The 27,616-nt window shown below is 39.2% G+C and overlaps 2 protein-coding genes across 10 annotated transcripts in view; one reads left to right on the top strand and one right to left on the bottom strand.

The window, feature by feature from the left end:
* The first annotated feature begins 1,906 nt into the window (after positions 1-1,906).
* nyx (nyctalopin) lies at positions 1,907-5,061 on the top strand. Its single transcript, XM_069892434.1, has 2 exons — positions 1,907-1,990; positions 3,656-5,061. The coding sequence occupies exons 1-2, from the start codon at positions 1,966-1,968 to the stop codon at positions 5,059-5,061; spliced, it is 1,431 nt and encodes a 476-aa protein (XP_069748535.1). The 5' UTR covers positions 1,907-1,965.
* Positions 5,062-18,196: 13,135 nt separating this feature from the next.
* The window catches only part of caska (calcium/calmodulin-dependent serine protein kinase a), a 309,385-nt gene continuing 299,965 nt past the window's right edge, over positions 18,197-27,616 (bottom strand). For all 9 annotated transcript variants that reach the window (XM_069889306.1, XM_069889307.1, XM_069889308.1 and 6 more), the window contains 2 exons: positions 27,264-27,347; positions 18,197-20,201 (listed from right to left, as the gene is read on the bottom strand). In XM_069889306.1, the coding sequence (XP_069745407.1) occupies positions 20,025-20,201; positions 27,264-27,347 (261 nt within the window). In that variant the 3' untranslated portion in view covers positions 18,197-20,024. The remainder of the gene's footprint in view (positions 20,202-27,263; positions 27,348-27,616) is intronic.

Here is a 27,616-nt window from a genome sequence, read left to right as displayed (position 1 = left end):
GTTTGCTGATCAGTTTTGAGAGGACGATGGTGTTGAATGCTGAACTGTAGTCGATAATGAGCATCCTGATGTACGCATATTTGCTGTCCAGGTGTGTCAGTGAGATGGCCTCTGCTGTAGATCTATTGCTGCAGTAGGCATATTGGAATGCATCCAAGTAGCTGCTCAGACAAAAGCCAATATGCTTCAACACCAGCCTCTCAAAACACTTAATCACTCTGGATTTAAGGCAGATATAAACCCTTTTTACACTTGTGTCCCACTAAATTGGCTGTTTAATGTCCTGGTTAGGAATGGCGTTTTTGCTGTTCACACTTGGCCACTCTTAACCGGGACACTGCACACTTTCAGACTTACCACGAGCCATCCCCGGGGATAGGAGTTCCACCTTCTACCAGCGACATCATGACACATCAAGCGATGGTGGTCCTGCCCTAAATCCTGATCAATGTATTATGATCTTATATTTAAACAAAATTAATCCCGCCTAATTATAACATAATTAAGTTTTATGTACAGCATAATATGAGCCCTTCAGCCCCTTTTGTTGTTAAGGCGACCTATATAAATCTTTATAAGGGACTGTGGGAAAGTGCTAGCAATAAATAGCAATAGTGGACAATTTTTAAACAGTGTGGGAAAGTTGGTAGTGTTATTGCGCACATTGCTAGCACTTTCCTTTCTCTCTCCTGCTGCGACTTTCTCACAGCAAAGTTTATAGCTTCATTTTAATCTTTTCTTTCCTTCATATTCCGACACTCACGCAAAACCTGTGACATTTCTGTCCTAGATTGCAATTCTCAGTTTCACACTTTGCTAATGGAATGCTGCCATCTTCAGATGCTGCGGATTGTAGTAGGGGTCAAGGTAGCCTATCCCGGACGTGAAATTACATCATTTCATGCAAGCGTTCAGACTAATCTGGTTTCACACTTGACCCTTATCCCGCCCATTGGCCGTTAATTTCTAGGATAAGATGCAAGTGTGAAGGGGGCTATAGATACATTTTTGATGAGCAAGTGGCAGAAAAGGTTACAGAAATAGAAGGGAATATGGACTTAATTTTATAGTCAAATTAGTAACAATCTTATTGAGACATAACAGGCTAAAGAGCCTATGGCCCACTTCTGCTTATATTTCATATGCTTGTATGTACATAAAGTAATTCTAAAGATTAAAAAGTGATAAACTTAAGATGTTAACACTGAAGTCCCACTGCCAGGTTTAAGTATACAAATGCAGGCTGACTCTACTCAGCTCCACCAATGAACAGTGCAGCATCAGAAATACCAGCCTTCAGACAGACATTTCAAATTATCTCACTTGTTTGTGCAGATGGATTTTGCAAATTCCTAGGCATACATTATCAAGTTATTTTGTCCAGATTTGTTCTCTATCCCTTGCCTGAACAAAACCCAAAGAATGTATCAATATTCATTTTCATCCCTGTATGTTGACTGGCCTGGGGTTACTGGTGTGGGCAATGACAATCTGGAGCGAGGTTTTTTTTTGCAAGGTTACAGGCATTATCTGTTTGATCTGCAGAAAACGTTTTAGCATGATCAAGGCTAATCCCTTCTCACACTACTGATTTGTCAATGCATTAAATGATAGCTTTTACTAAAATTGCTCAAAGCTTCCTGAATTTTTCTTTGGTGGGAAATATATTGAGACAGGATCACAACTCAGAGGACAAGCGGAATGACAGATTCAACTCAAAATGGGAATCATGATCAGTAAGTTACAGTAATAAACAAATTGATTTTACTGGATTATGCTTGGAATTCTTGAATTCAAATGTTATACATTTCAACTTTAAACCTGCTAACATACACTACTTGCCTAAAAGAACATGTTTTTAGATGGACTGTTACATCTGATATTTTGTATCTCTTTCCAGATAGCATTTAATAAAGATCACCTGGACACATTTGTATTCTGTGATGCCACAGATGAAAGAACACCATGATGTTTCTGATCATTGTAAACGGTAATTAACATTACCATCTATTTTAATGAATAGCCCTTTCCATCAACTTTATGATTTATGCAATCACCTGGGAAATTACTAACAGAAAAATTGACAGGAAATAAATTTCTATGCAAGAATCGTTTATTTAAATGACCTATTCGGCCGTACAATTTCTTCTCTTATTTGTAATCCTCCTCTGAAATTTCTATAACTTGTCTATTATTGCTTAATTCCACCACCTCAATTCCATTCTTGCTGCATAAATTGTTTCTCTTTTTTCTCTCCCAGATTATTACCATCTTGGTTTATATTACACTTATATTATATCCTAATGACTGTGCTGAATGTCAAATTTCAACATTTCTGGTCACTTTATTTTAAACAAGAGTCTGTTTCTGCAAATACACCATGTATTTCCATATTACTCCAGTTCAAATGAATGACAGATATGGAGACCACTCTGGTACCAATTCCTCAATGAAACCTTAGAGCTAATTAGTTTTTATATACATTTTGAGGGCTGAGGAGTGGCTGACAAGGTCAACACCTACGTATTAGCCATCTCCTATTGCCCCTTGAACTGAGTGATTAACTGAACTGTTTCAAAGGTCAGTTCAGAGTTAACCACAGAGTAGTCACATTGGAACCAAATTGGATAGAAACACCAAGTCTCATTCTCTGAAGAGCATTTGTGAAATATAACACAGTAATTTCATGATCATTCTTATTGTTATTCAATTTCATTTTGAAATCTATGATTTATTTAACTATCTGAATTCAAATTTCCCAGTTGTCTGGCAGAAGTTGAAGTTTTCTCTCTGATATATCAGTCCAAGCCTCTGGATCACTGGTTCAGTGACTTCCATGTGACAAATACAGGACTCAGAACTCACATGCAAGAACCACCTCTTGGTTACATTCCTTGACTCAGTCTCAGGACTGAAAGGATCAAGTTGATCCATGATGCCTATTGCAGACCTATAAGTGGGTCACCTTTGTGCCCAGAATAAACACTTAGCTATTGTGTAGGAGTACTTCACTCCTACACAAAATAGTGAAAAAATAGTGAAAAGTGCAGCAGTACATGCCCTTTGGCCCACATCTATGTGCTAACCCATATAAACCTACTTCATAATCAATATGACCATTTCTACCCTCAGTCCATACCCTCCATCCTGTTCCAGAGTATTTTAAATAGCTCTTTTGTATCAGCCTCCACTACTACCTCCAGGAACCCACCACTCTTTCTACAAAAGAACCTACCCCTGATGTTGCCATCACACTTCCTCGAGTATTGGCCTTTGCTGCCTTGGAAAAACATGGTGGCTGCCCACTCTCTGCTCTTCATAATCTCATGGAGCAAATGGAAAATCTCCCAAGATCCCCTTAATGAAAATTGTACCATTATCGAGAAGAATGTGAATATTGGGCTAGTGGAACAAAGTTAGAGGAGAGCTGGGTAGAGATTAGCTCAATTAGCCACAGAGCCTATATTTGTGTTGTAAATTCTTGATAGTTTCATTTAAGCAAAGTAAAACATGATGGGGAAAACTGCTTTTTATAATTTACTATCCATCTCCATTATGTGAATTCTTCTCTTTTTCCCCCCTTTATCTTTCCTGAAAGCTTTTTTTGCTGATCCATCTTATTTTAATTTGTATTTCTTTCTCTCTTGTATCTCAGCACTGTTGCTTTCTCCATTGCACGTGTCTGCTGCCTGGGCCTGTGTCCGTTTGTGTCCTCCCTCTTGCACCTGTACTCAAGAACGGAATTGTGCTGTTCTATGTGACCGATCTGGGTTATTACAAATCCTCAAAGAATTCCCATGTGAAGCCGCTGCTATCAACTTGGATAAAAACAGGATCAAATTTTTGTCGGAAAAGGCTTTTGGTACTCTTCCAGCTCTCCGATCTTTATCACTTGACCACAATAACATCTCCTTCATCACCCCAGGAGCATTTAAAGGGCTGCCTAATCTCACTGAATTAAAACTAGCACACAACGAGTACATTAGATACTTGCACACCAGGACCTTTACTAGTTTGAACCGTCTACTGAAACTCGATTTGTCTGACTGTAATTTGTTTAACATTCCAGACCGGATTTTTACACCAGTCACTTCTCTAGAAGAGTTGGCAATGTGGCAGAACAATTTCAGAAGAATACCTGGAGCAGTGAGAGGAATGGAGAGCCTAACACGTTTGTACTTGGAGCAAAATAGGATTGAGGCAGTGGCTTACAATTCTCTACAAGGACTAGTGAATTTGAAATACCTAAACCTTCAGGATAATAAAATAGCAGTAATCCATAACAAAGGATTTAATCACTGTGTGAAACTGGAATATCTCTACCTTAATGACAATCTTTTGAACAATCTTCCTAAACTTGCATTTAAAGAACTCAGGCTTTTGAAGATCTTGAACCTGGGAGGTAACACTTTGGTGAATGTGTCCAATACCTGGTTTAGTGAGCTTGTTGAGCTAGAGGTTCTCCATCTGGACAGAAATGTGATCACTTACATTGAAGAAGGAGCTTTTGAAAACCTGACAAGTTTGATATCCCTGCACCTGAACAGCAATAACCTGACGACACTGTCCCTGTCAGTCTTTCAGCCAGTGTACTTCATAGGAAGACTCTATGTGTTCAGGAATCCATGGGAGTGTGATTGCAAGATGGAGTGGTTGAAGGAATGGATGGAGAACTATAGACTGGTTCGGGACATTCCATGTGCCTCTCCAGAGTCAGTTGCAGGCATGGATTTAAGTAAAGTCCTTTTTAGCAAATCCACAGAAGGTGACTGCTTGGATTTAGCAGATCCAAATGTGACAGCTTACACACCAACTCTGCCACAATGGTCCCAATCCACCACAGAGAATAGATTCAGTCGTCTGATCTCCAAATTTCTCTTTCCAAAAACATTCAATACTGAAAACACCACCAAAATACTTAGCAATTCATCAGACACAAGCAGAATTGATGAGGAAACATCTGGAACTGTTAATGTTGAACAATATCAAACCAACAAACACGTTCATATCCTCGTGGCAGTTATTACAAGTTTATTTTATTTTATAGAACACCAGACTTAGTTGTGCATTTTGCAGTTGCAAGCAAAAGTGATTCATCCTGATGTTCTCAGTGTTCTTCAGGTAATGAATAATCTACATTTAACTTGCCAATCTGGAATTATTACAGAAACTTGGAATTGTGTTTGTTTAAACTGGGAACTTCTCTTTTGGATCAAATTTCTTGAAATTGCAAAACTCCAAGTTACAGTGCAACATCCTGGTTTCATCTTGCGATAAATCCCAAGGACTGATCACTATGGATCATCTTATCTAATGCTACAGTAATTTACATCTGTATAAGCTTTAGATGCATATACAGTAAAACCCTTAGTATCTGGCACCTAAGGGGATTGGTAGATGCTGAATAAGTGAATTTTCCAGTTGCTTGAGACTGCATGCTGCGTGATTGGCAAACTAACGGCAAGACGCACCAATTTTAAACTTCCGTATTTTTTACCTATTTATTTTCCACTTTTTTTTGGCAGTTGCTTGAATTCCATAAAACATGGGTTTCAATGTACTAAAAGCTATTTTATAACATCAGGCAAGAAGTGATGCAGGTACACAATTAAGGTTTTTCCTTCTCATTGTATAACATATTGATACATGACATATTAGAAACCATAGAAAACTACAGCACAGAAAACAGGCCATTCAGCCCTTCTAGTCTGTGCCGAAACATTATTCCTCTAGTTCCACTGACCTACATTCATTCCATAAACCTCCTGACCTCTACCAATCCAATCTATCCAATTTATTTGTTAAAACTTAAGAGTGAGCCTGCATTTACCATGTCAGATGGCAGCTCATTCCAAATTCCCACCACTCTCTGAGTGAAGTTCACCCAATGTTCCCCTAAAAGCCATGTCCTCTCGTATTTATCTCTCACAATCTAAGTAGAAAGCACCTTCTCGCATTTACTCTGTCTATTCCCCTCATAATTTTGTAAACCTCTATCAAATACTTCTACGCTCTAAGGAATAAAGTCCCAACATGTTTAATCATTCTCCATAACTCAACTTCCTAAGAGTTTAACATTCTAGTAAATTTTCTCTGCACTCTTTTGATCTTACTGATATCCTTCCTGTAGTTTGGCAACCAGACTGCACACAATACTCCAAATTTGGCCTCACCAATGTCTTAAAACCTCACCATAACATTCCAACTCCTGTACTCAATACTTTGATTTATGAAGGCCAAGATGCCAAAAGTTTTTTTCACAACCCAGTCTACCTGTGATGCCACTTTCAGGTTATTATGTATCTGAATTCCTTTGTTCCTCCACACTCCTCAGTGCCCTACCATTTACTGTGCATGCCCTACCTTAGTTTGTCTTTCCAAAATGCAAAACCTCACACTTGTCTGCATTAAATTCCATCTGCCATTATCTGGCCTATTTTTCCAGTTTGCCCAGATTCCTCTGCAAGCTTTGAAAGCCTTCCTCACTGTCCACAATGCCTCTAATCTTAGTGTCATCAGCAAACCTGCTGATCCAATTCCCCACATTAAATTCCAGATAATTTTTTTGAACATTTTATTCAAAAATTTAAAGAGCAAAACCACATTCATATATACATAATCAATAAAACCACAAAGAGTACAAATGTGGTAGAAAGAAAAAAATACATTTATCCCTCCCCACCCTCCACCCACCAACCCTACCCCAAATATGAAAGAAAAAAGAAACTAGGAGAATGCCAAAAAAAAGATTCTCAATACAAACAATGATGGAGTTAAGGGTTACCAATAGGATGGGCTTTCAAGAGACTTTCACACTTTCAACAAACATACTTTAAATGTGGGATCCATATTTTCAAGAAAATATATTTATTATGTAAATTGTTATTTTCTCAATAACAGATCATTGATGTAGACAGCAAACAAAAAAATGATCCCAACACAGATCCCTGACCCACACCACTAATCACAGGCCTCCAGTCGGAGAAGCAATTATCCACTATCATTGTCTTCTCCCATTCAGTCAATTTCAGCCATGAATATCTAGTGTCTGAACCTTCTCAACTAACCTCCCATGTGGGACCTTGTCAAAGGTCTTTATAATAAAGTCCATGTAGACAACATCGACAGTCTTTCCTTCATCTACTCTCTTGGTAACCTCCTCAAAAAACTCTATAAAATTTGTTAAATAGACCTATCACACACAAAGCCACGCTGACTATCCTTAATCAGGTCCGAGGGATCATCATATCAGCCCGGGGGATTTATCTACCCGTCTTTGCTGTAAGGCAGCAAGCACCTCCTCCTCTTTAATTTCTATATGTTTGACGCCACTACTGCTTTATTCCCTTCCTTCCTTATACACCAAGACAGTTTCCTAATATTATGCAAAAAACTGTTCAACATCTCCCCTTCTCATTAGACTCCACACATAGATGACACCTCTGATTTTAAATTTTGTCCCTATCCCATTACTCTTAACATACTCTTAAGCCAAAGCAACCTCATGTCTTTTTTTGCCTTCCTGAATTCCTTCTTAATTATTTTCTTACATTTTCTATACTCTTCTCATACCTCATTTGCTCCTTGTTGCCTAATACCTACTATACACCTCTCTCTTCCTCTTTACCAGATTGCTAATATCCGTTTGTAATATTGCATTTGTAATTAAATGGAAATCTATTGCATCGGACATTGTAAATTTTATTTCATGAATTCATCTGCTTGAATCCATTGATGTAAGTTCTTTTCTCAGTAAAATGCACCAGATGTGCACTAACTGGTAGCCACAATAATCATTTGATCCTTTGTGCAAGATTTTTAGGGATTAATGCCTTGATCTGTTCAATGACAATCTATTTGTCCAAAAGCAGCAGATTAAAAAAAATGTATTGTGGAAATGTCTATGCTGAGGTAGCAAGAGCTGTTCATTTCATATGACAAATTACAACAGCAATTAATTTAAAAAAAATCATTTCGATATACAGCATTAACAGTCCATTTCAGTCCTCTGGCCCGTGCCACCCAATTACATCCAACTGATCTACAACCCCGGTATGTTTTGAATGGTGAGAGAAAATCACAGCCCCCGGGGAAAACCCACGCAGACACGGGGAGAGCCTACCAATTTCATACAGACAGTACTGAATTGTAAGTCAGATCCCGATCGCTACTGCTACGTTAACCATGCCACCCCAATTTATATGGCATGAAAATGGAAATATTAAAACCATCCTTTTACCAAAACTTTATCAATATTTTAAGATGACAAAATTTCTAAAATCTACATTTCAATGTGCTAGACTTTAATACATCTTCGGTAAAACTGGATATGCCGGAAAGCAAAATAATGGGCACAACAATTCAAGAGATCAGTGTATACACATAAAGATCAGGCACATACCCTCTAGTTAGTCCCCTGAGCAAGCAGCCAATAGGACCCATGATTGCATTAGTATGTGATTTGGTATCCTTCACCCTATAATGGAAGTGATCTTCATCAGACTCACAGACAATGTATTCTAGATTCAAATCACACTGAGTAAAAAAAAAATTCTTGCGTCATTCTTAATCCTCTTTCCCTTTATTTTAAATCTCTGATCTTCGATCTTTCTACTCAAGGGAAGTCTCCCCAACCTGACAAATAGTCACAAATCCAAATGCTGACTGACCATTTCTACGTACAGATACCGAGTTCCTGCAGCAGCTTATTATTTACTCAAAATTCCTATATTAAACTCCATCTTAGACTTCACATTTTTAAAGAACACATTCCTAGTGTCTACAATATTTCTTTTTTTAGTTTTGTCCCTCATTGCTTTATTTCATACAGTGCTGTATTTCTAAATTAAATAACATTTAAAAAATCCAAGAACAGTTCCCATTAATTTTTTCTGGACATCCTTCCACTAACGAGGTGACCAGAATTAAAGACAATAGAGTACTCCATTTGAGACAACACCAATATTTTATTAAGATTCAGCACGACTTCCTTACTTTTGCACTCTATGCCTCTGTCGATGAAGCTTGCAACTGAGCACATTGTTTTTTGCAGATTTACCTCACAGGTCACTGTTCTTACCATCTTTTTAGAAAACTATCCTTTTTCTGTATTGCCTCTGGCCATTCTTCCCATCAAAAACACAATTTCACATTTCATTTTAAAATTTAGACATACAGCATGGTAACAGGTCCTTTTAGCCCATGAGTCCTTGCTGCCCAATTTACACCCAATCAACCTACACCCTTGGTAGGTTTCAAATTGTGGGAGGAAACCAGAGCCTCCAGGGAAAACCCAAGAAGACGCAGAGAGAGTGTACAAACTCTACATGAAACTTCATCTGCAATGCATCTTCCCATTCCACTGTCCTGATGCAGTCCTGTTTATATCCTGATGCAATCTATCATTATCATCTTCAGTTCACTATAGTTATATTTCATCTGCAAATTTAGAAAATGTAGCTTACATTCAAGGCTAGACCATCAATGTCAATTTTAAAAAAAAGGACCTAAAAACAATTGCTAGAGAACACCACTATTCACTTTCCTCTGGCCTGAGAGATAATTATTCAACTGCCCCTCTGTTGTTTGTTGCTTTGCCAAATTCCTTTCCATTCAGCCAATGCCCCTTTTATGCCAGGTGCTTCAACTTTGCTGATTGATCAGTTATTAGCAACTTATCAAGAACCTGCTACTAATCCTTGAAGAGCATCTCAAAAGCATCATCTTTGTAGTGTTACAGAATACAGGTAACACCTGCCCATGTTGGATTCAGAGAAAACTGAACTTCCATTGTTGAGCACCCTCATCACATTCTCTTCTCCGTACTTATGCATTGCTGACGTTGGCAGGTGAGTGAGTTGTTGATGTTTACCTGACAAATATAGCGATCATTTTACTGAGGTTCTGTAAAAATTCCAGCCCTCTCACAATGTTCACACCCCAATTCACTAACCTTCTCACACACTGGATGTAAATAAGATCACCTTGAGAGGTTAGGGAAAGCCCAGAACATTCCCATCCATCTGTGTACTTGCATTTTGGTAGACTATTATGGCTCCCTTTACTGTCTCTTTCCCCATTGAGAATTGTTGGACTGGATATTACTTGTTTCCTTTACAATTTAAAAAAATGTATATGATACACACAAGTACATATATCCCTATCTTCTCCATGGATTGTCACCTCTTCATTGTTCTTGTGTGGTCCTGAGATCCCAAAAGTGATGCTGTCTGGAGCTATGCTTCCAGTAAGCAGTAGAGTCGAGGGTGACAAAGAACAGTCCAACAAAGTCTTCAACAGTGCAACAGGCGGACGAAGTTACTTCTAACTCAACCGCAGTAAAGGCAGATGAAGACTGCAACAAATGTATCGGCTCCAATCGCCATGGTTTTCATGCCATTGGAATTGGATGGGTGATTTGTGAGGTATTTTGTGCTTCTTGGGGTGCAACATGAAGTACACGTTAAACAAATACATACACACAGGCGTCTTCGCTCTGTGGGCCACTTTCCAAGATTGGAAGTCACTTGACAGCCCATGGGGACGAAGACCATCATCCTCGACCACTCCTTCTTGCTGCGACAGGTCTACCCCATAGGCCCTCAATGTTGTTCCCACCTATATATTCCTACCAAAAAAAAACCACCCCAAATCCTTCCTACCTCGTAACCCTCTATTTTTCTTTCATCCACGTGTCCGTGTAAGAGTCCGCCCGACGTGTATTTTGGTTTTTCGCGCCCATTTCCCTGCAGCCACCCGTCCGCACGCTGTCAATTCAGGGAGGGCTCAACGACGGCGTCACGCGCGGCCTCGGCCCATGTCACGTGCCCGCAGACCGCGTCATCATTGGCTGGATTTGGGATGGACCAGCTGAGATCAGCGGCGCGCTCCGTTCTCGTCAACGTCGTTGGACCGGGCTCCGTCTCGGGTTCCGGTTGCACCCGAATCCGGCTCCGGCTCGGGCAAGATGAAGGTCCTGTTGTTTATTTCATGCCAATTGAGTGACTTGACGAATCATCCTGTGGCGATCAACATCAGCATGGGAGGAAACCGCCGGTGGTCTCTAACATTTCCATTCTGACCCCCCAAAAATGAATAGTCCGGATCTAATTTCACTAGAACGAGACATCACATTTAAACCAATGAAAAACAGTGAGTAGAAAGATCTCCCACATTGTTTAATTCGAGTAACTTTTTGAACCACCGCCACTGAAGGTTGGCCAGGTGGAACCACGGCTGGCGGAGTCGACGACGGCGCTTTCTGCGTTCACATGGCGCCTGACTTCGTGCGGAGCTTAGGAGAGACCAAAACCGGTGTCAAGAAGAGGTCCCGACCCGAAACGTCGACTGCCTCTTTCTCCCATGCTTGCTGCCTGACTCGCTGAGTTCCTCCATTACCTCCTCATTTGCTTTAACATTCTGGCAACTACAGTTCTCTGTTTCCTCCATATCCCAGCTGTGTTCTCACCAAGGGCCTTAACTTGCGCTTGCCACACAGGCATTCAAAGAGAGAGAAGCTAAAAGAGGACCTTCAAAGCATTTCATCTCCTGTACGGAGTGCCTGTGGATTGGCCTCCTGCAATTTCTGCGGCCACAGGTGAACCTGAGCTCCTCGTCTGATTCTTTAATATGATTCACCAAGCTGCTAAAACCAGAGGCCGTTTGGGAGCCTTTCTCCTCACAAATAGAGACACCTGGATCTCACAAGCAGTCTCTAGCAGCCTAGTGCCAGTCCTTTGGCCTTTGAACCCCTCTTTGGTCCACAGCTGTGGTCACCTTCCCTGCAAGTTCTTCTCCCAGACTTCTCAGCAGGGGAAGAGGTGATGTGGGATCCACAGACTAGAGTGGCCAAGACCCATCTTGGCCTGCTGCCGAACAGGGGTGCCACCATCTTGGGGATGGACCCCTGTGGGTTCAGTGATGTTAATAAAGAACACCACCAGCATGATGACCAGGCAGTAAGATCCTGTAGAGCAGCACTGTGTCTCTGCTCCCCAGTCTGCACCACAAGCAGCACCATTTTCCTGCAATCAACCATTTAAGTATTCTCCCTCAGTTTTTCCAACCAAAGAGGATAATTTTGCAATTATCTTAATTATTCAGCATCCACCAAATATTTTCCCATTCCTCATCCAAGTCTTTTTGAATCTCTTCTGCATTCCCCCCACAACCCAAAGTACTTTTGTGCCATTAGTAAATCTAGAAATATTACTTCTCATAAAAAAAACCATTCCTACTCAAGCAATATTCAATTCTTGCCAAGATATTACCACCAATCTGAATCATGATAGGAGGTAATGATGTAAAAATTAAAGGCCTTTATAAAATTGAAATGCATATCCATTTGACCTCCATTCAGCATTTACATTCTCAAAACCTTTTCAGGTTTATCACACAAGGTTTCCTTTTCAGGAATCATGTTTTTATTTTCTACATAATTGATCCATTTGCCCTGATATCTTTCACTAGGTTGAAATTAAATTGTTATTCCAAAGTAGGGTAATGAAGCTCTCAATTTGTGCACAAAAGGTTCCAAAATAGAAATTAGTTATATGTATGGGTAATCACTCTTAAAGCTTTTATTTTTGAAAGGGACAAACATTAGACCAGAAATCATCTTCCTTTGTGCTATGGAGTCTTATGGAGTTGTAAAGTGAGATGGTGTTAACTCTCCTCCTGAAGATGGTTCAGTAGTATGTCAGAACTGAGATCAAAGTAAATTAAGAATTTTGAATGTTCTGGAAATTCTCTGTCTGATGTCTGGAGGTCGCTATCCAATCCATGAGTTCCATTTTCTTTTACAAAGGTTACCTTGATTAAAGGAAGGGGGTAGATTAGATCTAGTTTTTAGGTTTTTAAAAAATTTTTTTATTTGGATTAATTTGACAAATAGGTTATCATAGATGAATTCAATAACTTGTTTCTCATGTGGATTAAGAAACTCTAATGTAGTTCCATCCATTTTTTTGTACTTGTATGTATGACTTGTTATGTATTTTCCTTAAAATTTTGTCAGTAAGTTTGTGAAACTCAATAAAAATATTTAAAAGAGAAAACATATAACTTTGCGTGCACTAATATGTACTTTGATGCTCCAAAGCAGATTCTGCATATTTTTGCAGGAGCAGATGTGCAATTCAGTCTTTATCTCCCAAGACTCTGCTCAGGAGCTTGGTCATAGGCCCAAGGTGAAAACTAGTAGGTGGTGGGGTTGGAGGATAAGGGTGCACTTCGTTGTTTTGGGCAGAGGAAAGGATTGAGAAGTAGTTGAGGACTGCAACGCATGCAATACTGTTATGTTTTGGGTTGTTGTGCAGAATGCTAGTGGTGGAGTAAAGGGAGCAATTGGAGATCAAGTATCAGAGGAGCAGCATGGGAATCCAAATCAGTACCAATCATCCATATAGACACATTGCTTCCATTTTTTGTTGCCTCACCAAACTAGTTTAATCTTATCATGACTATCTTTTCTCCCCTGCGATATCTCACTTGCCCTCCATTTCTTCAATGACTTCAGATTCCCTGAACTGGACTGCCTCATCTTCACGATGAATGTCCAATCCCTTTATACCTCCATTCCTCATAAAGTCTTAAAGCACTTCACTTCTTTCTGGACCAGAGATTTGAGTAACCCTCTCCTATCAACACCTTCCTACACCTGGCACCTCCCTCTAAACAACTTCTCCTTTAACTTGTCTCACTTCCTCCAAATAAAAAGAGTAGCCATGAGAACCTGCATGGGTCCCAGCTATGTCTGCCTGTTTGTGGGCTTTGCAAAGCAATCCATGCTGCAAACTATACTGATCATGGCTGCTTCATCCACCTGTAATAAGCTTGTCAACTTCATTCACTTTGTAGCCAACTTCCACCCCAATCTCAAACTCACCTGATCATTGCCCTTCCTGGATGTCTCTCTGTCTTCATCTCTGGAGGCAAGCTTTCCATTGACATATATTCTCTTCTTTCTTCTTTGGCTTGGCTTCGCGGACGAAGATTTATGGAGGGGGTAAAAAGTCCACGTCAGCTGCAGGCTCGTTTGTGGCTGACAAGTCCGATGCGGGACAGGCAGACACGATTGCAGCGGTTGCAAGGGAGAATTTGTTGGTTGGGGTTGGGTTTTTCCTCCTTTGCCTTTTGTCAGTGAGGTGGGCTCTGCGGTCTTCTTCAAAGGAGGTTGCTGCCCGCCAAACTGTGAGGCGCCAAGATGCACGGTTTGAGGCGTTATCAGCCCACTGGCGGTGGTCAATGTGGCAGGCACCAAGAGATTTCTTTAGGCAGTCCTTGTACCTTTTCTTTGGTGCACCTTTGTCACGGTGGCCAGTGGAGAGCTCGCCATATAACACGATCTTGGGAAGGCGATGGTCCTCCATTCTGGAGACGTGACCCATCCAGCGCAGCTGGATCTTCAGCAGCGTGGATTCGATGCTGTCGACCTCTGCCATCTCGAGTACTTCGACGTTAGGGGTGTAAGCGCTCCAATGGATGTTGAGGATGGAGCGGAGACAATGCTGGTGGAAGCGTTCTAGGAGCCGTAGGTGGTGCCGGTATAGGACCCATGATTCGGAGCTGAACAGGAGTGTGGGTATGACAATGGCTCTGTATACGCTTATCTTTGTGAGGTTTTTCAGTTGGTTGTTTTTCCAGACTCTTTTGTGTAGTCTTCCAAAGGCGCTATTTGCCTTGGCGAGTCTGTTGTCTATCTCATTGTCGATCCTTGCATCTGATGAAATGGTGCAGCCGAGATAGGTAAACTGGTTGACCGTTTTGAGTTTTGTGTGCCCGATGGAGATGTGGGGGGGCTGGTAGTCATGGTGGGGAGCTGGCTGATGGAGGACCTCAGTTTTCTTCAGGCTGACTTCCAGGCCAAACATTTTGGCAGTTTCCGCAAAGCAGGACGTCAAGCGCTGAAGAGCTGGCTCTGAATGGGCAACTAAAGCGGCATCATCTGCAAAGAGTAGTTCACGGACAAGTTTCTCTTGTGTCTTGGTGTGAGCTTGCAGGCGCCTCAGACATATATTACAAACACACTAACTCCCATAACTACGACTATACTTCCTCTCACCCTATTCCCTCTAAGGATTCTATCCCCTTCTCTCAATTTCTCCACCTCTGCTGCATCTGTTCCCAAGATGAAGTTTTCCAGTCCAGATCTTCTGAAATGTCTGCCTTCTTCCACAAACATGGCTTCCCCTCCACCACCAGCAACTCAGCCCTCACCTGCATCTTTCCCATTTCCCACTTATTTCCCCTGGCTCCCTCTGCCCCCAGATGCAACCAACATCGACAACAAACTCCAACAAACCTCACCTACCACCCCACCAGCCTCCGCATCCAACACAATATCATCTGGAATTCCCAGCATTTACAACAGGATCCCACTTCCTGACACATCTCCCCCTCTCTGTCTTCCATAGAGATGCTCCCTCAGTCACTCCCTCATGCATTTATCCTTTCCCATCAATCACACCCCCCTGCACCTTCCCCAAGAGCTGAAGGAAGTGTCACCACACTTGCGCCCAAAGCAGGCTCTGCATATTTCTGGAGCAGAAGATGTGCAGTTCAGTCTTTGTCTCCTCCCTCACCACAGTCCAGGGCCTCAAACAGGCCTTTCTCTTTTTTCCAATATTTCAATCAACATGAAGTTAAAATGAAGAATAATCAAAGAGAAAAACATCAATATCAAAATATTAACAAAATACAAATATTAAAGTGAGAAAAAGTCAATGTGATTCAATTATTATAAAAAAGAAATAAATAATGCAAAAATGAAAATTCAATGTCCACGTTGAACCAAAGGGAGAAAAAAATAAAACCCGAACAGGCTTTTCAAGTGAAACAACACTTTTGTATCTGCAGGACTGATTTACTGCATCTGGTGCTCCCTTTGTGGCCTTCTCTACATTGGCGAGACTGGCCGCAGTTTGGGAGATCGCTTCGCTGAGCACCTTCACTCCATCTACACCAGTGACAGAGTCCTCCTAGTAACCATTTCATTTCTGTGCCACACTCCCATCCTCACATGTCTGACCACGTCTTCATGTACTATCCCACCTGCAAATTGGAGGAACAACACTTAACTCTCCATCTGGGCACTCTCCAGCCAGATAGCATTAACATGGACTTTTCCAGTTTCAGCTAACCTGCTCTCTCCTCTCCACCCCCTCTTTTCCTCTCTATTCACCTACCCATCCCTCCTCTCCTTGCTCGCCCTTGTCCCCTCCCTCCCTTCTCCACCTATTACCTCCTGCCTTTGCGACCATGCCTCCCACCCACTCTTGTTCAGTTGCCCGCCGACACTTTTCCATACCTTTATGAAGGGCTCAAGCCCGAAACGTCGGTTATGTATTTTTTTCCCCTTTGCTGTTTGACCTGCTGTGTTTCTCCAGTTTTGTGTTGAAACTCAGGTTTGACCGTTTTCAGTGTCAGATGAAGGTACTGCGGGGCCTGTAGCATTTATTTTAAAGGGGTCCTAAATTGTGCCTGCTGGCGCATGTGGAATGAGGAGGAAGTGTGACTGTGTCGTGTGCTACCCCAACCCCCGCCAAGAGAGTTTCTGATCCTGACCCTGCATGTCCGTTTTGGTAAGTTTGAAACAATCTTAATTATTCTTAATAAAATGATGTTAGCTTTCTTGGATCACTATATATTCAGTGATTACCAGTGGCATATTGTGAGAACTTAGTGCCTATGGCAAGCCCTGAAATTAGGCCCCCGCCCCCGTTAAAACTTACTTACACATTTTGTCCTTCTCCCCCTTCCCTGTTAAAACTTACACATTTGGTTAAAACAAAACCTACTTACGCCGGCAGTGGCTGGCTCAATGACAGTCTTCGTTACCCATAATCCCCCACGCAGCTGGAACTGCTGAGCATTTCCCATTGCTATCTGCAGCATGCAACTCCTCCGACATGTAAACAAATAAAACCAGCCAGCTAAGGGGTTGAGGTGAGGATTTTTTTTCTCTGCTAAGTGCATTTCTATTTATATTTTCATCTTTGTGCAGCAGCTGAGATACTGATTAAAGGTGATATTGGCTAAAATCACTACCCTTAAATTTAACGGTAGCAATTTTAGCCAATTATCACCTTTTATCAGGGTTATTAACACAGACTCATAGCAGCTGCTCAAAGATGAAAATAAAGAAGATACTCATACTACTTAAACACAGGGGCCCTTGAGAATTCAGGGCCAGTAACATGATAATTTCACTACTACATTAATCCGGCCTTGACCGCTTTTTTGATGGGGATAAAAATATGGGGTTGGGTTTGCAGATAGGAGAGTATTTCAGTAACTGCAGGGCTCTCCCAGAAGTATTCAATGATGAGCCTGCCCAGGAGGAAGTGCAAAGTCTCCCATCAATGTTCTAAAATGAATGCTGCAAGGATAAATGATGCACAGATCACAGAGTGAAGTCTTAATTCTTTATAGTAAAAACCTGATCAAATGACCCAGAAATAGTCAATGTGGGGCAAGGGTAGAGGGAGGCTTGAATTTGCAATTTTATTTCATCGTGGGCACCACAATGCTGAGCAATTTCAGATGAAACCACTGGGGGCAGAAAAAAGTAGCTGGATGACTTTGGTCTCAAGGCATGTAGTTTTTGATGCATTATTTTAGTTATGGCAATGCCTCTTAATATTCCAGGATTTGAGTTTTGATTATTTTTCAGATGGACAGGTGTGTAAAAATTAAAAAAACAGACATCATCCAACTTGGATCACTGTGAAACTTTTTTTTAGACTGTAGTGAAGGATGAAGAAATTATGATTACATCCCAGCCTTACCTTCTTTCTTACAAATTGCAATGAAGCCATTTACACGATTCATCTGATAATTTAACCCATGCTGATATACAATCAACATCATATGCATGCAAAAATGAAGTTTAAATTTGTTTTCTACAGCACAAATGGAAAAAAAATTCTCACCTTGCTTATTAGAAAGATTGAATTTTATATTTTTCCCCATTTACAGCTATCAGCACGGATGATATCTCAGTTCCAATGAGATTTTTAGGTCTCTGATAGTAAAACCAGTAACTGTTTTCAAAATTGTGATCAAAGATGAAAACTTAATTTTCAATTAACAGTATTTCATTATTACTGTAATTATCTATTTTGTTCCAGCAGTTTTGCAGTATAAAATTATTCAAACCCAAGTTTAAAAAAAAGAAATACTCCCATTTCAGATGATCTACATTTTCAATTATTCAAGGATCTCAGCTGTACCACTTGTCCTTTAATAGATTTCTATTGCCAATTGTGTTTCCATGAAAGCATCCACCGCATTTATGCAACGTTGAACAATATGCATTTTCTGAAATGTTTAACAGATAAGTAAATCTCCTTTCAATACTGTTAGGAATGGCATTACATCAAAGAAAGCAGGAATTAAGTTACAAAATGTCTTAAGGCAAACAATGCATTCCTTTGTGCTCTAAAATTCTGATGGGAACAGTTTTATAAAATACTATTTCCTCTTCACTGGAATGGACTTTCCAGAAAATATGAAAATGCTCAATAAATTCCAGTTGAGAGATTGTGCTTCATTGTCTTTTACATTTTTCCCACAGTATTTTCATTTTTATATTACATGACCAGAGGTACTGTTCAGTTCCCGATGGCCAGCACCATACTGGTCTTACCACTGACCAGTTACAAAAGTATAGAACTTACAGCCCTGTAACTGAAACACAATAATGTCTTAGGTCAATAATTCCAGCCTATCCAATTTAACATGGCTGGGTGAGGTCGAACTTCAAGAAAAACAATGAGGGTATTGGAAAAAAAAACTAACCAAATAAAGGGAAGTATATTTAAAAAAAAGTCCAATTGCAGTTTTTGTATTGTCGTCTTAAGTAACACTCCAGGCCAGTTTAAATGAAATAGTAATGTGAGCTGAACTGCTTGTATCTGACCACAAACTTTTTTTTGCACAGTATTTCTTTAGTAAAATCTGTGGATTTTAATACATATAATTCAATGATAAAAATTAAATCATTTTTCCAGACAAAACATAATTAAAATATTTATATTCAAAGACGACACATATCTGAAATGACAAAACTGCTAATTCTTCCCCTTAGAACAAATTAAATTGCAACAAAGTACAAACACATTTCACTACATGATTAAAAATCAGTCATTTATAAACTTGCCCACAATGCAAGGGATGTGCATAGGTTTACAATTGTTTTGAATAATAATTCCCTTGGGTAAATTTCCAACAAATGGAATGTACGTTGCTGTAGAATACAGTTTCCAACACAGATACACCAACAGCATGAATTCTTGTAACTGTCACATGCAGTAAAACCTGATTCAAATTCCTAAAACGTTTGTACATTTTTAAATTGTAAATGACAGTATCCCTTTATTAAATTTGACTGGCTGTATAAAATAAATCGTATTAAATTTTTTTTTCACTGTATCTAGCCTCTAACAATATGACTGCATATATTTGTATCTTTGCTGACACAAAATAATGTTTAAAGCTTGTACCAATTATCCTTTGAGTAACTCTTTGGGGATATCAGAAGATGTAAAATCTGAATTTATAATTCAAAACCACTCATGTGACATTAAATCTCAAACAGGGAGGAACAGAGGAAGACTGCACTATTTATTCTAAATAAAGTATACTAATATTTGGACAAAAGAACAAATTGGATGATGGCTTTTTTTTTAAAGCTTATTTAATAAACACAATAAAACATGTTAAAATAAGTATTAAAGATCTCTGCAGGATTTCTAGACTCTGCATATCAGGAGTCATTTGTAGGTCTGATTATAGTAATGGAAGAACACCCTCACAATTTTAAAAAAGGACACTGTCATTTCAGAGTTTGATACTTTTTCTCGCCATCCATCTAGAAGGACATAACAATAGTAAAAAAAAATTTTAGGGCACACTAATCCTAGGCAGTCTATAAGGGGCAAGATTTAATGCATGGTCATTTACAAAGTCTAACGTCAGGTGTTGCTAGGGAATGGTAAAGTTCAGGTTTTTTCTCTCTCCACTCCTTAATAAACCCAGGATACAGGAACCCACTGTGGCGTAGTACACACAAGTTCAATGGCTTCTTCCAGATGCCTGATGGTCTCATCTATTTCATTGTTGATTATGGTTAGATCAAAGTAGTGTGCATATGTTCTCTGTAGAATTTCTGACTCCTTCTGTAGACGTTGAAGAGATTCATCCTGAAGAATGGAAAAATAAACTGAGTTGGTTGATCTTCCCATAACCAAAGTATTTCTTACCCAGCTATTTCTCTCTTCATAGATTTTGCTTTCCATTTTATTTATAAATTCCATCATATTTTGCTTTTCTTATCCATTCTAACATAGAAGATACAAGGGAAGATCTATGAAATACCTAGAAAGAAGCAAATTGTACAGAGACAGTTCTTCCTTGTATGCAAATTAAACAAATTGTTTTGAATAGTTTTCCGATCAGTTTCACCATAAAGAACAAATCCGGTTAGTGCACAATTAATTATTGGAATGAATTAGAAAGGGCAGGATCAGTGTGAACATTGCTGCATTTTTTGATTAATCCTGATGGTACAACAAAACACACTTTCTGTCTGAATTCAGAAACTAGGACCTCGTGTCAGAATATTGGGGCAAGGACCACACAGGTGGGCAGCCAAACCCCTGTACTTCTAAGTTATTCTCATATCTACAAGTAAACTAAATTAAAGAATGGGAGCAGATTGTAGGAAAGCCTTCAGACTTTTTAATATGTGGAAGACAACAGATTTATTAGAGGAAGTAATAACATCCTGCCACCTGCTATTTTCCATTAATGCCTCGCTACTGATAGCTTGCCCTACACTCCCAGGATTAACTGCTGGTTTTCCATTGTTTGGTATTTATAATTATAACCCTTAAATCCACTCATGGTTTTGCTTATCCCACCTTTAGTAAATCTTTTTAGCCACATTCCATGCCCCAACTCTCTTCCTCTGATTCCAGCAGCCTGTGGATCCCTAAGCTCTCCTTTGCCACAGATAGTCGTCAGCAGATGAGGCCCCATTTTTAATAATAGTGCCCTGAACCCCACTTCTCTTCTAACTTTTCAACAGCCCATTAACTTGATTTTTAAAAATTTAATATGCCAGATTGCCCATGCTTCACTGTCAACATCAATGCTAGGCTAGCTATGCAGCAGGTCTAAATTTTTGGTCCCTCATACCATGTCAGCATCTGTACTCAAGTCTAAGAATGGGGAGAAGACTTGTGGGCATTTGGTTCCATTTGTGGACCACTTTCATATCATTTGACAGTAATTTTAAATGTCTTCACAGATGATGAGCCATTTTGAAATAGTTTAAAATAGAAATAACTTTTAAAAACAAAGGTTTTAAAAATGCATTTTTGAATAAAAAACCATTATCAGTTATTTAAAAAAATCTACTGTGAAAATAAAGTGAACAAATTCTTACCAATTTATTTTTCAAATAAAAGGTGTGGACACCATTCAAATGAATGGGGTCTCATCAGATGCTTCCTGAGATGAGCAATTTATGAACACCCCTGGATGTCAAGTGTGCAGGTGCACAAGTCTAGACTGCATTGGCCAACATAGTGCAACCAACAGATGGTCTCCGTGGAAATGTTGGTTATTAATCAATGCCTTCTGGTCCAATATCTATTTTTCCCAGCCAGTTGTGAAATATTTTTCAACATAAACCTCATTTCAGAAATACGGGTTGTCACTGTTATCAGATTCTTCTACATTAAACTGACAAAGCAGCAATCAATTTACTGAAATTGACAAATTACAATTCAAGCCATGGTAAGTGCGCCAACATTTTTCTTAAGTCAAACTCTTCATTATTACTACATCTAACAAAAGTTTTTAAGATTTTATTTGACCAGCAAAGCTTGTTTATAAAAATAATGTACATCTATGAGCTAGACAAATCAAAAAAGATCAGTCAAAAAGAAATCCAAAACCACCTGGGAAATCTTTATGGAGTAAAACATAGAAGTCTGCAGATGCCGTGATTGAAGTGAGAACACAATGCTGGAGAAACTCAGCAAGTCAAACAGTGTACTTAATGGAGCAAAGATAACCTCAATGAAGGCTTAAGGCCAAAACCTTGGTTATGCATTTTTATCTTTGCTCCATTAAGTTCACTATTTGACCTGTTGAGTTTCTCCAGCATTGTGTTTTTATTTGAAGGAAATCTTTATGCATCTTAATTAATGCCAACAGAAACAACAGAAAATCTGTTTTTGCATAGAAGGCTGATTTTCTCCAGTATGGTATTTCAAGGGCTCACAAGACAAACAGTAAAACAACAATATTTTACTCAGTTATATTAATGACCACCTGAAAAAACCAAAACTTTTCTCAAAGACAACTACAACATCACTAATTGCTTTAGCTAAATCACTATTTTCATAGTCATTCCTAACTAATAAAAATACTTACAGGTAGCTTATTGCACCACCTTGGGAGCTATGTAAAATTCAGAAAGGATACAAGAAAATAAAAATAAAATATGAGTTTAAACTATAAGAGAGAGAGAATCAAAAAGTGAAGCGACATTCATAACAGCAAGCTTCATGAATTTAATTTACCTCTTACGGAACAACAAGTTTACAAAGGTATTTAACTGTGAACTCTTTTCTCAGTCTAACTTTCTCAATCCCTCCCATTGCTTTAGTTTCTCAACCATCTTTTCCAACCATGACTGCCTAGAAATGCAGTAACGCTGTTCCAGAATTAGTCAATAAAATTTGTGGCCTGGATTACGAGGAATAGATGGCATTAATTAGTTACCTGCTATATTTATACTCCAATTCCCTGCGACAGTCTTTTTTTTACTGTGACTGTCATATATTATTTTTTTAAGTCTCAGCAGAACAAATATTTACATACAAAAATCTTGCTATAATATGGCACTATTTTAATAGACTCCTCAGAATTTCCAGAAAGATGGTTGGGAAAGGAAATGATCCTCTGAAATTGGGCAAAGGAGATGGACCACAGCTTTACACAAACCTGCCATTGTATCTTATTTCAAAAAAATTTTTTTTTGGATAGACATATCTTTTAATAATCAGAAGATTATTTCTGAAGTTTTCCCAAGTATAGCTTTGAACCATTGCATTTCTCATCTTCTATTTATCCTGCAAGTAAAATCATTCAAAAACAATTCAATCAATACATATATGCCAATAATACCCAGCTCCAATCTCACCAACATTTCTTCTGACATCTTCACAACCTCTATGTTGTCATAATGGTTATATGACATCAACTAAGCAAAACCATTATTTTCAAACCTTCCTCACACTCTGTGCACGACTCATTGATACCACCAGCCTCCTTGGTCACCATTCCAGGCAAATCATGGTTTTTTACAAAGTTGCATCACATTTGACTTTGAATTGAGCATTTGCATCTTTATCATCAAGATCATCATCTTTCCTGATCTAAGATCTCATCCTCCCTCAGGAAAAGCATCACACGTCCTTCTAACTTCTCTTTTCCCAGGTCTAGAAGCTCCAAAACGGATTTAAACTAAACGAGCAATTGTGGTAGAATGCATCTTGCTTCCGTTAACGGTCTTCATTGATGTCCAGCTTCCAGTTGCCAGATATGTTCTGAGACTTTCCCATTTAAGGGTGATTTTACTACTATACAATTACCATTAAATTTATACTTTTACATTTTTTGAAATTAAAAAAAAATTAGACATACAGTCCGTGTCACCCAAATAACCATATAATTTACAGTATGTGAAACTCCACTATTTCCACCTACCCACTCCCTTGCCCATAACCCTCCAACCCCCTCACATCCATGTACTCATTTAACCTCTTAAATGACAGAATTGACCCTGCCGCAACTACTTAAATTAACCTACAATCTTGTACGTTTTGAAAGGCCAGAGGAAACCCACACAGACACAAGGAGAACAGACACACCTCAATTCAAACCCAGGTCACTGGCGCTATCATTGTGTTGCACTCACCGCTATGCTAACTGTGCCGCACATTTTAGTGTGAATTTGGGACTGTATCTCCAATGCTGACAAAGCACTACTGAGGATAAGGTCAATTAGGTACATTTCTCATTTTAAGTCATTCAGACTTAAAACAGTGAAACTCTAGTATCCAGAATTCAAGCCACCTGCAGCCTCCAGCATTGGCAAAAAAAAAGAAGGAAATAAAAAAAAGAAAATAATAGGTAAAAAATACTAAGTTTAAAACTGTGCCTGCAACTTTTCTTCAGCATATTAGTGTCCTACTGATTCTCAGCATAAACTTGGTGAACCACAATTTGATGACCAAACAAGCAAATTTGTTTTCTGGACCCAACACCAGGTTTTCACATTATTAGCATTTCCAGTTATAGTATATTGTTTGAAAATAAATAAAAATGCTGTTTCACTCATTTATGCCTCTTCCAAACTATTATAGTTTTTTGCTTTGCACTATCATCTATTTGTCATTTTATACCTTCTGCCACCTGTCAAAGACCTTCTGTTGCATTCTGTTTTCCCCTCCAATCTTTCATTCTATTTCCATCTTTTCCCAGGTTATCAATCTGAGATGGTAATTTTGTTTCTCATCTTGTGATGCAGAAGGCGGCTATTCAATATATTAGGTCTGTGACAGCTCTCAGCAATCCCATCAATGCCTGTTGCAGCCCCCACCCCGGCTTCCCGTGGATACGACTGATTGTAACTGACCAAAAGCACAATGTAAAGCTCGTACTCTCGTTTATCGGCCATTATTTAAAGTTTTAATAAAACCTGATTATTCCAACGGAAAAAAAATCCTCCTTTTCCATTAACTTTCATGTAACCTATTCTCTCTCTTATGACCACCAGTACCCATTTTCCCTTACCAGTCACATACACCAACTTGCAGTAATCGATTGAACTACCAACCATGATGTCTTTTGGGATATGGGAAGAAATCCACAAAATATCACTGGGAAAACAAACTCCACATATATACAGTATACTATGAAGGTCAGGTTTTAACACAGGTCACTGAAGCTGCATACTGCATCATGCCACTTTACAGATGAGGCCTCATTTGTTGAACATGTTCTCGCATTTCACATTTCCAACATTCCAATAATTTCCTATCCATTTTGCACTTTCTGCAGTTGGGTTCATCCAAAATTCTGCAATAAATTCAATAGTTACATCGTACTTTCATTTAACACCCTTGTGCTATATTAGCTTGCAATCCTCCAATGTCTTACATTCATCAACTCAGCTTAGCATTTAGATCTTAATGATTTTATCCCATTTCTCTATAACACACTTCAGGAGAAGGAGTAAAACACGAAAGTCTGCAGACACTGTGGTTGAAGTAAAACCACAATGCTGGAGAAACTCAGCAGTCAAACAGTATTCTTTATATAGCAAAGATAAAGATACATAACCGACGTTTTGGGCTTGAGCCCTTCAACAAGGTATGGAAAAATGTTGGCAGGCATCCAATCAAAAAGATAAGGGGGTTCATGGTCCCAAAGTCAGGAGATTGAGGGTACAGCAGAACATGGCTGTGGAAGTGAGTCTAGGAGAGTACATGTTCGTAGAGCTTGAAATCAGCAGGGAATACATACAGGGAACAGTGAGGTGAGAGAGGGTAGAGGTCACAACCCAGTCCACAACAACCTCTTCGCAGTAAACATTTACAATGACCTGACCTGGACCAACCACATTGACGTGACGATCAAGAAAGCACTCCAATGCTTCTACTTACTTTATAAACAAAGGAAATGTTCCTAAATAAACTGTGCTGGTGCAGTATCTGAAGAATATTAGTTGGATGCATTACAGTGTGGTATGGGAGCTGCTCTGTTCAAGATTGGAAGAAACTACAGAAGAATATTGGATGCATCACAGTGTGGTATGGGAGCTGCTCTGTTCAAGATTGGAAGAAACTACAGAAGAATATTGGATGCATCACAGTGTGGTATGGGAGCTGCTCTGTTCAAGATTGGAAGAAACTACAGAAGAATATTGGATGCATCACAGTGTGGTATGGGAGCTGCTCTGTTCAAGATTGGAAGAAACTACAGAAGATGATTAATGCAGCTCAGAACATTATGCAAACTTCCCTTCCCTGCATCAACTCCATCTACACCTCCCGATGCCTGGGAAAGGCAGCCAGAAAACTGAAGGACCCACTCTTCTTCCTCCTCACATCTGAGAAAATATTAAAGAGTGTGAAATTGAGGACCAACAGGCTTAAAGACAGTTTCTTCCCTGCACCCATCAGGCTCCTGAATGAATCCCACAATAGTGCAATCATGCTGCCCTTGTTATGTACTCATTGATTTTCTTCCCCCATTGTGACTCTATACTCTGTACCTGTGCTCTTTTATATATGGCTGTATGCATGTTAGAATCAACTTGCTAGACTGTTTGCTGAAGAACTCTTCCTATTGTAACAGCTTCCTTAGCTTCTTTTGGTCTACCAATAGAAGCCATATTTTCTGTTGTCTAGGCCCTGAAATCCAGAATTTACTCATTAAGCTTCTCCACTTCTACATTTTTCCATTAAAATGGCTCCTTAAAACCTGTCTAACGTTGGCTACGTTTATTTCTCACCTGTCCTTAAGTCTTCTTTGAAATAATAATAATTTTATCATCTGCTTACATGAGAAGAACCCTGAATTGTCTTAATCTATTCAAGATGCAACACAAATGCATGTTTTTCCTCGGAATAATGGTTTCCAAGATAATAGTATTTCATTTCACTACCAAGATAAATAACATATTCATTTATTGATCTTATTTAAACAAAGAAGGATATCTTAAAGGGAAGCTATATTGCCTATAACCCAGTACACAGTATAATATCAAGGTATGTCATCTAACATAGTTGAGGATGATATCACGGTTATAACAATACATTCAAATATCAGTAAAGATTGCAATTTGTATGAGCAAATAGCATACATTTTATTTCCCTAAACCTTTAATACATCTCAGGTTACCTGAAAAACTGTATGCAAATTTAATGCAAATAATGATGAAATCTTAATTAAAGACTGAAAATCTTAGACTGATTTTTTCCCCACATGCATCAGACCAAGAAAATGACTGATCTTGAAGAAATAAATGATGATAATATTGCTAAAAAAAAGTGTTCCCACCCATTCAAAAGGATTGTGTTCAGTGACAGCTGTGACACCAAATATCAATCTTGAAAGATGAAATTTCATCATCAACGAAATAATGCAAATGTAACAGAAGAACTGGGATATCTCTTTCTCACCTCAGTCATGCCTGGAGTAATAGTTGGGGCAGCAATGAAAACGACAAATGGGGCAAACTCTGCAGTTCTCAAAACCTTCAGTGCCTGCAGGAGATAAATTTGATGGTCAATAAAGAATGGAGTTGCACATAAAGTTAAACCAATGGCATGGACAAACACAGAGCTGATATATTGTATGCATGTGTTTCAGTCACATAAATTAGAAACAAGATAGAACTTCATTTGCAACAAGGCCAAAGATTGGTTGCTCTCTTATTTGACCTTCTGTTGTCTTAGAACCACAGAAACAGGCCACCTCAGCCGCCCAAGTCTGTGCCAAACCACCTTCTCTGCCCAGTCCCACTGACCTGCAT

The sequence above is a fragment of the Narcine bancroftii genome, chromosome 7 (genome assembly GCF_036971445.1).
Source record: "Narcine bancroftii isolate sNarBan1 chromosome 7, sNarBan1.hap1, whole genome shotgun sequence".
In the NCBI taxonomy this organism is placed as follows: Eukaryota; Metazoa; Chordata; class Chondrichthyes; order Torpediniformes; family Narcinidae; genus Narcine; species Narcine bancroftii.
The sequence above is the reverse complement of the archived record's forward strand: the minus strand, read 5'-3'. Positions and strand labels throughout refer to the sequence as shown.